Source organism: Salmo trutta, chromosome 29 (genome assembly GCF_901001165.1).
Source record: "Salmo trutta chromosome 29, fSalTru1.1, whole genome shotgun sequence".
Lineage (NCBI taxonomy): Eukaryota > Metazoa > Chordata > Actinopteri > Salmoniformes > Salmonidae > Salmo > Salmo trutta.
In genome coordinates, this window is record NC_042985.1 from 43,666,141 (window position 1) to 43,679,015 (window position 12,875).

Below are 12,875 nucleotides of genomic sequence, written 5' to 3' on the forward strand. Positions count from 1 at the left end.
AGGTGCATTCGTAAAGTATTCAGACCCCTTCCCCTTTTCCACATTTTGTTACGTAATAGCCGTATTCTAAAAAAAATGGCCCTCTTCAATCTACACACAATACCCCATAATGACAAAGCCATATTTACATAAGTACTCAGACCCTTTGCTATAAAATATGAAACTGAGCTCAGGTGCATTCTGTTTCCACTGATCATCCTTGAGATGTTTCTACAACTTGGAGTCCACCTGTGGTAAATTAAATTGATTGGACATGATTTGGAAAGGCACACACTTGTCTATATAAGGTCCCACAGTTGACAGTGCATGTCAGAGCAAAAACCAAGCCATGAGGTTGAAGGAATTGTCCGTAGAGCTCAGGATTGTGTCGAAGCGCAGATCTGGGGAAGGGTACCAAAAAATGTATGCAGCATTGAAGGCCAAGAAAACAGTAGCCTCCATCATTTTTAAATGGAAAAAGTTTAGAACAACCAAGACTCTTCCTAGAGCTGGTTGCCCGCCCAAACTGAGCAATCGGGGGAGAAGGGCCTTGGTCAGGAAGGTGAACAAGTACCCAAAGGTCACTGATAGAGCTCCAGAATTCCTGTGTGGAGATGGGAGAACCTTCAAGAAGGACAACCATCTCTGCAGCACTCCACCAATCAGACAGATATTTAATGAAGTCCTGAGCGCTCTGGAGCAGGTTCTCAGACTGGGGCGAAGGTTCACCTTCCAACAGGACAACGATCCTAAGCACACAGCCAAGACAACGCAGGAGTGGCTTCGGGACAAGTCTCTGAATGTCCTTGAGTGGCCCAGCCAGAGCCGGGACTTGAACCTGATCAAACATCTCTGGAGAGACCTGAAAATAGCTGTGCAGCGACGCTCCCCATCCAACCTGACAGAGCTTGAGAGGATCTGCAGAGAAGAATGGGATAAACTCCCCAAATACAGGTGTGCCTAGCTTGTAGTGTCATACCCAAGAAGACTCGAGGGTGTAATTGCTGCCTAAAGCGCATCAACAAATTACTGAGTAAAGGCTCTGAATACTTAGGTAAATGTGATATTTCTTTTACACACACACACACACACACACACACACACACACACATATATATATATAAAAAAATAACAAGTTTTTGCTCCGTCATTATGGGGTATTGTGTGTAGATTGATGAGGGAAAAATAAATGTACTCAATTACAGAAAAGCTTTAATGTAACAAAATGTGGAAAAAGTCAAGGGGTCTGAATACTTTCCGAATAAACTGTATATTAGTGTTTTATTTTCCATAACTAAAAAGTTTAATATTTTCTTCCACTTTGACAGAGTATTTTGTGTAGATCGTAGACCAAAAATTATAATTAAATCAATTTTAATCTCACTTTGTAACACAACAAATGGTGGAAAAGTTGAGAGGCATGAATAATTTTTGAAGGCACTGTATCTAGCAAACTAGGTAGACGAAAGCAAACGCTAAAAGTATTCGAAAAAAGCTTAATAGTCTTTAATTATCCAAGTATGTGGTGAGTATTGCTGCTGTTCAAATTCCTTTCTTTCTAGTCTGTCCATAATTTGTAGTTCATGTAAAAAAAATCTGATGGTTGACTTGGTTTTTAATACCAATAACATAGACAGCAGTGCTACACTAAATGGAAGTTACCTGACAATTTTTACAGCACACTCCATAAGCACACTGTGCTCCACCCTTGAGCTTGCAGGTCTTGGCTTCACAGCACGGGTCCTTCTCACATTCCTGTAGGGGGAGAAACAAACACCATGAACAATCAGTGAGCAGGAGGCTACCATCACAGACTATTATGGCATTCTTCAAAAATACTGCTGTAGTCCAAAACGGCACCCTATTCCCTATATCAGGGATCGTCAACTGGCGGTAGTAGTTCTGAATGGGGTTAAGGAGAAAAAGAGCAAAATGTGGTCTTAATTAGCTGGCTTGCTTAGCTAGCTAGCTTCTCTAGGCTACTCCAGTCAATTCAGGCACTGTTATATGGGATGATAAATAACATTGTGGCTGCTACAAGTTAGCTAGTCTTGGCTGTAGCCGATTAGCATCTCACTCTCTACGTCTCACTCTCTACATGTTTTTTAAAGTAGTCAAAGGTCCAATATTCCTAGCACGCCTTGTGACTTTACAAACTTGTTGAATGCATTATGCAGTATGTTTTATTTGTGTTTTAGATGATGTTGTGACCAGTAGAAATGAATGGTAAATAATGTATTGTGTCATTTCGGACTAACTTTTATTTTACATAAGAACATGTTTCTGAAAACTTCTATATTAAATGTGGATGCTACCATGATTACAGATAATCATGAATTAATCTTGAATAATGATGAGTGAAAAAGTTAGAGGTCATACCCCCAAGATATGCTAATCTCTAACCATTGCCAATAACAGGGGAGGTTAGGATTTTTGGAGGGTATGATATTTATCCCTCTAATTTTCTCACTCATCATTCATGATTCTCTGTAATCATGGTAGCACTTTAGAGCCCCGTCTATGGGCCTATCACCATATCAGGGTTGGAGTATATTCCATTTCAATTTAGTCAATTCAGGAAGTAAATGGAAATTACAATTCCTCTTTCAGTTTACTTCCTGAATTTACTTAATTGAAATGGAAATGATACCAACGTTGCACCATATCACTTTGCAATAGTCACCTTGTCTGAGCCACAGTCACACTCCTCTCCCATGTCCACCAGTTTGTTGCCACAGTAGGGGGCGCTGTAGGCCTCTTCCGGACGCGGGATGTTAAGCAGGCAGCTGCCCCCCGTGTTCAGGATCATCTTCTCAAAGTCATCGGCGCTGCAGCTGCTGAAGTTCCGCGAGCCACTGAGAGGGGGTAAGAGACAGAAGAAGCTGGGTTAGTACCAGGATATGTGATGGTGTAGAGTGAAGTTTCCCCTAGACGACACTGATCCTAGGTCTGAAGTTTCCGAGACGACACTGATGCATTTCCCCCACTAATGGTTAAAGCTAGGATTGGGGAAGCTGATCCCAGATATGTTCTTTGGGGAAACTTTGCACCACAGCAATATTTCACCCTCCTTATGGAAGGACAGATCACCATGGGAAAAGTGGTGAAAATAGTCTGAGGGTTGAGGAAAACTCACGTGGCGCCCGAGTTCATAATACAACTGGTGACCCCGCAGTGGCAGTTACGCCCGTCGTCGTGGTTCATGCCCAGGTTGTGGCCCAGCTCGTGGGCCACGATGGACGCAAAGGACGGGATGTTGTTGTTGGTGAACTGAAGGCAGAGAAAGACATAGAACGCTCATTAGAAATCAAATGAGGGCTATAGGCTAAACAGCGTGGACACACAATTGATACATCCCAAATGGCACCCTATTCCCTATATAGTGCACTAAATTTGACCAGGCTCTGGACAAAAGTAGTGTATTACATAGGGAAAAGGGTGCCATTTGCGACACACACAATGCCCATCTTTACTCTAATAGCGTGTAAGACCAGTTCAACTTGACTTGGGTGTTAAGGGCTGTCCACACCAAGGACGATAACTATAACAATAACAATAACGAGTGAACAAGAGTGTTCACACTACAACGATAACTACAAAAGCAGTTAAGAATGATAACGAGAGCCAACGTTTGGATCACTTTCAGAGAGATTCTATCCCTGTCCCTCCGACAATAAAACATTGACAACCAATCAAAAATGCGTTCTATTGAAGTGTTCTTTGTTGTAGGTGCGCGAGGATGCTCGAAGAGGAGAGAAGCAGAGTGCACGGTAAGCTTGCCTGAATAACTGGGCATGTGTGAGCATATTGGTGGCCACATTAATTACAGGACGACTTGGGAGAATGATGATCCACAACAAACAGCGCATATCAGTATGAGAAGGACATATTTTCCAATGTTATCTGTTAACACTGATACAGCCTGACAAAATACACCCTGTCTGGCTTTAGCTAATGTGCCTTCCTATACCTTATAAACTGTATAGAAAATACCCATTACTGATCCAAATAGCTGCCAAATCAGGCATAGACTCGATCAGTGGTTCCCAACCTTTTTTAGTTAGTGTACCACCAACTGAATTATACTCTGCCCGGAATACCCCCATGTGTGCATTTGACCAGCAAGTCTATGGTCTCATGTGTCTTCTCAACTACCCCCTGTGGCCTGGCCAAGTACCCCCTAAAGTCCTAGTACCACTGCTTGGGAACCACTGGGCTAGATTATTATTTTGAAATGAAACATGCATTCAAAACAGGGCTTTTTAGCAGTTATTGAAATGATATTCGCTGCAGGTTACAGCCCAGACTAGAATTTTTTACTCACAAAAAAGTATTAAAAGAAATAGTATTATTGGGGCCTCTCGACCGGGATTGGGAGTCCCATAGGACGGCGCACAATTGGCCCCGTGTCATCCGGGTTAGGGGACAGTTTGGCCAGGGGGGCTTTATTTGGCTCATCGCGCTTTAGCGAATCCTTGTGGCGGGCCGGGTGCCTGCAGGCTGACCCCGGTCGCCAGTTGAACAGCTTTTCCTCCGACCCATTCGTGCGGCTGGCTTCCGGGTTAAGCTGGTGGGTGTTTTGGAGGACGCATGACTCCACCTTTGCCTCTCCAGAGCCCCTTGGGGAGCTGCAGCAATGTGACAAGATTGACATTTTTGTTGCATTATTTTTGTTGCATTATTGCATTGTTCTAGCCTAGTCCCTTTCTTGTCCCTAAAAAGTTCAATCAATTGGAGAGATTTTTGAGCTGGATGCCCACGGGACTGGGAGCGTAGCCTGGGAAGTGCACAGTCCAGTCTATCCTAGGCTACCTGTCACTTCATCATCTGATTAAAACAAATATTTCACTGTGTAAATTCATTGGGTATAGACTATTCACTGCAGTATTAGGGCTAATATTTAGCTAATGAATAACGGGTTGCATACGCTTCTAACTAAGGCTACACATCTCTAGTATGTCTTCAAGGTTATCTTTGTGCAATTATGCACCTGGCCTCTCCACTACAGCTTTTCCTCTTTAGTCTTGGAGTCCCAGGAAAAGCCAGACTACAATAGCTTGTTGTACACTGATTTCAAGCATTTTATGTACTACTACTGGTCTATTGAGGAGAAATTCCAGCTTGTTCTTGCTTGCTGAATGTAAAATACAGGAGCCAAAAGAACTGGTGGGGAGTTTGAAAGGAGAGAGAGCGCGCGATAGTGTGATCAAAATACACAACATGTAGCCTGCTAATGTACTGAACCTTTTTGGACCTTGTAAACAGTTGAGAATAGACCCATAACCGATTCAAATGGTTGCATAAATCAGGCCTAGGCTGTATGCATTTATTTCAGCAAGAAGCATTAAAAAGAGGATGTTCGGGCAGTTATTCAAATTTTCCTACATCACTGCAGTTTATAGCCCTAGACAATAATTGTGTACTAACTTGATAACAATAACACATTCCTCACTGAACTGTAGCCTAGGTAGAATAATGTTACTGCCTAAAAACGTAGGCCTAATCAATAGTGGAGCATTGATTCTTGCACTTTGACAGGTTAATATTTTTTGCACTATTAAGCTTCTTAATTTGGCTACACAACTATAGCCTCCATCTTCCAGCTGTTACAGTGCACAATAGGCTATAAGCTATGGACGCAAGACTCTTTACTATAGTATGTGCACGTTATTCAAACTGATGCTGTGTGAGTATGAATTTCTATGGGCCACAAATAGGGCTATTTTAACATTGATAATGATTCTCTCTATTAAATTGAAATATCGATATGACATTGTTACTTGCAAGGATATACCATGACATTTATAATGATTAATTTAATAAAACAAACTTTTCAATGTAGTTTTTAAGACATGCGCCCCATAAAAAAGCCTGGCAGCCGTCCGGCAGCCTTCAAGTGTGTAGCTTGTTGTTTATCTTGGCCAATCAAAGCAGCAAAGAGTCTCAATGTGTAACAAGTGTAGTGAGAGTACATTAATGCAATGCAAGACGGAATAAAATTACGGAGTTAAAGTTAGCGAAATGAGAAAGAGTAGACTACAACGAGCAACCTTCAGGTAGGCTGTTGTTTTATTTGAATGGGGTTAAGGTCTCCATTGGCTACTCCAGTTAATACAGGCACTGTTATATGGGATGATAAATGACACTGTCTGCTACAAGTTAGCTGGTCTTGGCTGTAGCGTCTCACTCTCTGCCTCCGTCTGCTCGCTCCCATCTCACCAGGCACCTTTGCAGCAATAGTGCACCAGGCTCTTCCTCACGTAGTAATGCTCAGGTTAAAAACATACATTAAAAAAACATGTATTTTGAAGATCCGGATATCCAACAAAAATTCATGATACTATTTGAATTGTGAAATTATTTTAAATCCTCATCCCTACTCCGTTCTTGTGAAATTCCAGGAAAAGCTATAGGCTACAAAAGCCATAGGACGTTTATTTCATGTATTTTTTATTCTAGACCTAATAGCCTTCACATGGAGAGAAGCAGGCTTGCTGCTGTTAATTGCTGAATGTAGGCCAAATGAACTGCCGGGGATCACTTTTGGCTAGGGATAACATTTTAGCATTGCAAATGGTTGCACAGACAGAGAGATGAGCACAGTGAAAAAGATCCAAAGAATTTGACAACCAGTAGAAAAATAGAAATTACTTGCAAAACACTTGAGCAACGAGGAAATCAGTAACGTAAAAAAGGTGGAGGCTAAACAGCATTTGTTGTTGAATTGCAAAACTTTCCTATAGAGTGGATGCTCGCCAACGTTTTATAGTTCAATTATACCTATCATTATATATATCATCCTTAGTGTGGATGCCTGCAAAAAATAAAGGCGTCAGTTTCTATATAATGAAAGGCTGCTTAGTATCTATCGAACAAGAAGCAACTACGCAGAGACATGCACGGAGTATGAGGTGAGGATATTAAAGGAATACTACACTCAAAAACTATCTGTTAGTATTTTGTTCATTAGTCCACTGTTAATGCAGTCCCCCGAAATGTTGCATGTCAGCAGTCAAGATGGAGCACTTTCAGTACAGAGAAATAACAGGTATGAGATGTGTTTTACATGATATGATGCATTTGGGAGAGTAATCAGTGGAGTCCCAAGGGAGCAACTGTTAACTCGAAATGACACAACGACAAGGTTCCAGTTTAACAAAGTTTACTATACCATATGAACACACTACAAGGTAGCCATCGCACTCCAGGCTAGGTCCATCAACAGCAAGGCGCACTCTTGACTGAGTGATAGCCCCGTAATAACAGAAATATAGGGATACTTAAAACATGAACTCAACAATCTCCCACTTTTCTTTAAAGACAAATAAAACAACATAATTAAATGTCCAAGATTATTCAAGTTCCCCATTACAAATGGGTTGTGTGACAAAGTTTTTATTTGTATTACTCAAGCCTGTAGACAAGACCGGATGCTCCTTTTTTTGTCAGACAGTCAGCAAGCTGTTTCTTTGTGGTTGACCACAGAATCCGCTGGATTCTCTGTGCTTGAATAAGTTCATTGTTGCTGCTAATCTCAAGACAAAGTCTTTTCTCTGTGACAGACTTGGTTGACTTCACAGCATCAACTAATGAGTAGTTGTCAGTGACACAAACTACAGGTAGAATGTGCCATTTTGACTCACCAGTGGTAAGCTCTGAGAACAGAGTTGCAAGAAAGATAGCATTGTCAATTCCATCCGCAAGAGCAAGAGTTTCGAGGAAGTGTGCTTCGGACAACGCTTCTGATCCTTTTTGACTGCCAACAGATAGGTGAGAATCTTCCTCCTTCACCCATTAACACGATTAGATGTCCACCTTCTGTGCCTCCATCTGTAAGGTTCCCTAGGAAAGCATCACTGAAGTCAACTAGTTTCAACTCTTTTCCAACATGCTGAAACTTTAAAGTCACTTGTTTTAATTTCAGTTTACGAACAACTTTGTCTCATGAATGGTTTGTACAGTGGCGTGTTGTGTTAGATGCCAAGTTGCAAACAGTTAAACATCAGGTCTACTCTGTCTAGCAACCCATAGGACAATTTCTATCTTTGACCTCAATTGATCAGCTTCAATTCCACAGAGGGGGGAATTCCTTTGTACGGCTCTTGAAGAATCTATGTGGATGGGCTGAAGATTCTTGATATAGCTCTCCTGTTGCATCAGTATTGCTCCATCAACTGTAATAAACTCTATGCCAACATAACAAAAATGATCATGCTCCTCATGGCCAACCTGGAAAACAGCTTTGAGGTGTGAAATCACAGTTTTGGCAAAGGTCTGTGAGCCACCCCAGATAAAGTCATCAACATGACAGGCAAGTACTCCAGTCACATTGCAGTCTTGATCAAGCCAATAGAAGACTGCAGGATCCACTTGTGACATTTTTTCACCTGTATTCAGCATTGTTGCCTTGACTTTGTTGTACCAGTAGAGTGATGCATCTGCCAGGCCATTCACACACTTTTTTTAGTTTCCACAGTGTTCCTTCGCTCTTAGCTTCAGGCGGAGGTCGGATGTGAATGTCCCTTGACAGCTCTGTTCCCTGCAAAAATGCAGATTTGATGTCTATGGAATTAAGTTTCCATTTTTTCTGGCAGATCACTGTCATCAGCAATCTGAGTGACTCTGAGGCGCATGTCGGTGACTCTTTTGGGAGTTCTTTAGCAGCCAGCTCTTCAAAACCTCGAGCCACTAGACGTGCTTTAGGCACGATTCCAGTTAAGGATTCTTTAAGGGTACACACCCACCTTGTTGAGACACATTTCTGGCCAATGTCTTTGACTTCCTCAAACACTAAATTTTTCCTCCAATTACTGAGCTCATCTAGCTTAGCTGAGTCAAATGACACGTCCTTTGTTTCAAGTACATCATCATTTGAATGTCATTCTGTTTTTCTCGATTTTCCATTGGTTCAATTCTGAGATGATCTACAAGTGACAGGTCAGCTGACCCTGTAGTACCAGAAAGTGTAGCTGGTTCAGAGTACTGCAAGTTGTACCAGTTCTGGTGTTTTCTTTTTGCTTTTGCTGCTCGTCCAATGACGGTTGCTGTATGTGGAATACCACTTTCTCTGTCCATGTATTTAACAGTTTGTCCAGTTTTCAGATTGGAACAACCATGTTGTCTTAACACGTGGCTGTTGTTGAATGTTTTCCTCATTTGAACGCTCAACAGTATTATCTGTGGCATGGTTGAAGGTCTCTGCTCCATGTCCTGTGTCAGTTTCAGCATCCATATCATTGGATGCGACATCCGGTAGGTTTGTGTCTGTTACTGTGTCCTTTTTGTCATTTTCATTAGGAGACAGAGGGGCTGTTGCTGAGAATCAGTCTTGTTGATAATTTACATTCTGCAATCTTGAGTGATGCACCCTGACAATGGTGCCTCCGTGCCTCACAAATATCACCATACCATCTTGGCCAATGTCTACTCCTGGTCCTTTCCACTCTTGACAGTCAACTCGTTTATAGTACACTTGGTTTCCAGTTTCGTACTTCTCATTTTTACATGGACTCTGTGTGATGTCTTTGTCTAACATGTTTACACAATAGTGGCCTGAGGTAGTAAGTTCAAGAGTCACAGGTTGTTTAAACATCACTGCCTTGTCATTTTTTTATGTCTACTACAGCCCCTGCCTTCTTGAGGGAAGCTTTGCTTAATAGTAAGGGGATATCTGTAGGGACCACCTCTGTTTCAATGTGACACTTAGTCTGACCAATTTTTGCTGGTATCTTAACTCTCTTGGTAGAATGGATAATTCTCCCATCTCCAAATTTGAAAGCTCTGTTGCTTGGTGTGTCAATCATATTTTGTACTTCTTTCATATTTAGTTCACTGACATAGCTATCAAGCCATTTTGCACCACACACTGTCAGCGTACATGCAGTATCAATCACAGCAGACTAAGGATTCAACTATAAATATCTCAGTATCAGAAGCAGATTCGTTTGAAAACAGTGTAATGTTACACTGCTCTTCCTCTGTTAGTTTAACTTGTTCATTTTTATGACGAGTCTTTAACCCAATGGTAAGTGCTTTGACAAATAGCACATTTTGATCTCCTTTCATATTTGTCCAGTGGATTTGTGCCGGGCAATGGCGCCCCCTTCTGGTTGTCTTGAGAACATGACTTGTTGGCGCCTTTTCTCCGCTGCTGTGTAATATGCTGCGTCACTCACTTGCATTCCATCTGTTATTGGCGCGACAGGCGTCTTTTCACCCAAAATAATTTTTGGTGCCGACTTCATTGATGCAAAAGTCAGCACAGTACAAGCAGTCAAAGCCAACTGTTTCTCCCTACCATGTAGACAGGCAGTATCTTGCAACTTGAAAGCTAACACTGCATCCGGGAGAACCATGTTGTACTTGCGCATCCTATTGTACCTCTGTTCGAAATCAATGATGTAGTCCGTCATTGCAACCGAAATATCTCTCGTAACACTGTCACTGTTTGAATATGCCTCGTAGGCATGGTCTTTCTCTTCTTTAACCTGTTGTGGACCCCTTCCTGTTCTTATCCCGTTAACGGGATTGATTTTGACAACAGCCTGTGGAAAATCAGAGCGCCAAATTCAAAACAGCTAAAACCTCATAATTCCATTTTCTCAAACAATCAACTATTTTGCACCATTTGAAAGATAAACTTCTCATTAATCCAACCACATTGTCCGATTTCAAAAAGGATTTACGGCGAAAGCAAAACATTAGATTATGTTAGGAGAGTACATAGACACAAATAATCACACAGCCATTTTCCAAGCAACTAGATGCATCACAAAAACCCAAAACACAGCTACCGTAATTTACGGACTATAAGCCGCAACTTTTTTCCCCATGCTTTGAACATCGCGGCTTAAACAATGACGCGGCTAATATATGGATTTTTCCCGCTTAAATTTTTTTTTTTTCAAAAAAACACTGACGTGCTCAGTTTTTTGGCGGCATGAAGCTTTCATTAGACCAATGAAATTGCCGAACGGGTTAAGGTCAAACAACTTTTTTTTTTACTGTTTAGATTAAATCGAGCGCTCTCAAACTTCCCATCATTCTGATTACGGTAGTCATTTTGTCACCCTCATCATGGCAAAGACACGGAGAAATGCATATGATGCAGCTTTCAAGTTGAAGGCGATTGATCTGGCTGTTGGAAAAGGAAATAGAGCTGCTGCACGGTAGCTTGGTCTTAATGAGTCGATGATAAGACGTTGGAAACAGCAGCATGAGGAATTGACTAAGTGCAAAAAGACAACTAAAGCTTACTGCAAATTTTTTTTTTTTTTACAAGCCGTGTTTCGTTAAAGCCTATTTATTTTTGTTACAAGCCGTGTTTCGTTAAAGCCTGTGTAAAGTTAATTTGTTTCAATGTACCGGTAGGTACCTGCGGCTTATAGACTGGTGCGGCTTTTTATGTTCAAAATATATATATTTTTTAAATTCAGTGGGTGCGGCTTATATTCAGGTGCGCTCAATAGTCTGGAAAGTACGGTAAATGATGCACTAACCTTTGACGATCATCAGATGACACTCCTAGGACATTATGTTACACAATACATGTATGTTTTGCTCGATAAAGTTCATATTTATATCCAAAAACAGCATTTTACATTGGCGCGTAATGTTGAGAAATGTTTTCCCTCCAAACCTCCCGGTGAATCAGCACAATGAGCACACATATTACAGAAACACTCATCAAAATGTTTGATCAATATAGAAGTGTTATGCACAGAATTATAGATACAATTCTCCTAAATGTAATCGCATTGTCAGATTTCAAAAAAGGTTCACGGTGAAAGCACAATTTGCAATAATCTGAGTATAGCCCAGATGACACTAACAACTAGCAAACAGAAAACCGCCATCTTGGAGTCAATAAAACTAACAAATTACATTATAAATATTCACTTACCTTTGATTATCTTCACCAGAAGGCACTCCCAGGAACCCCAGCTCCACAATAAATGTTCGATAAAGTTCATTTATATGTCCAAATAATCCATTTTGTTCGCGCATTAGGTTCACTAACCAAATCCACAACGCGCATGCTTACTTAGTCCAGACGAAAAGTCAAAAAAGTTGTACTACAGTTTGTAGAAACATGTCAAACGATGTATAGAATCAATCTTTAGGTTGCTTTTATCATATATCTTGAATAAAATTCCAATCGGACGTTCTCTTTAGCAGTGAATATGAACTCAGCTCGCTACCAAGTCATTCCGCGTAACTGAGCCCATGCCTTGTAATGGGACACCTACTTCCTAGGGCTGTAATTCCCATCAAATTCACCATAGAATCCTCAAACACCGTTCGAAAGCCTGCTGACATCTAGTGGAAGCTTTAGGAAGTGCAACATGTACTCTAACTCACTGTATACAGTCAAGGCAATCATTTGAAAAAACTACTACCACAGACTTTCCACTTCCTGCTTGGAATTGTCCAACTTTCATACGACCTCTTTTTGTCGAAGTGAGGTTGCACATTGTAGTTATTAGACATCCTCTGCTACCAATGTTAACTTGAAATGACACAACGACAAGGTTCCAAAGTTTACTATACCATATGAACACACTACAAGGTAGCCATCGCACTCCAGGCTAGGTCCATCAACAGCAAGACTTCCCGCGCAGGCGTACACCTGACAGAGTGATAGCCCCATAATAACAGAAATATCGAGATACTTAAAACAAGAACTTGTCAGCAACTTACTGCGTTGATCCCACCCCCGTGACTCCGCGAGCAGACCGTGCTGACAAAGGCCATCCCAGCAGTGCCCCCAAAGCTCTTCTTCCTGGAGAGATGAAAAATACAGAGAGACTATGTTGCGAGAGACATAATAAACCCAGTGATAAATTACTATTTTGTCTCTCCTGGGCCCATGTTCATCAAGTGTCTCAGAGTAAGAG

General features: G+C 41.3%; 1 protein-coding gene across 1 annotated transcript in view; it reads right to left on the reverse strand.

Moving 5' to 3' along the window:
* The window catches only part of adam9a (ADAM metallopeptidase domain 9a), a 98,896-nt gene that overhangs the window by 11,786 nt on the left and 74,235 nt on the right, over positions 1-12,875 (reverse strand). The window contains exons 10-13 of the mRNA XM_029722285.1: positions 12,679-12,760; positions 3,116-3,249; positions 2,663-2,834; positions 1,642-1,734 (exon numbers count right to left, since the gene is read on the reverse strand). Of these exons, the coding sequence (XP_029578145.1) occupies positions 1,642-1,734; positions 2,663-2,834; positions 3,116-3,249; positions 12,679-12,760 (481 nt within the window). The remainder of the gene's footprint in view (positions 1-1,641; positions 1,735-2,662; positions 2,835-3,115; positions 3,250-12,678; positions 12,761-12,875) is intronic.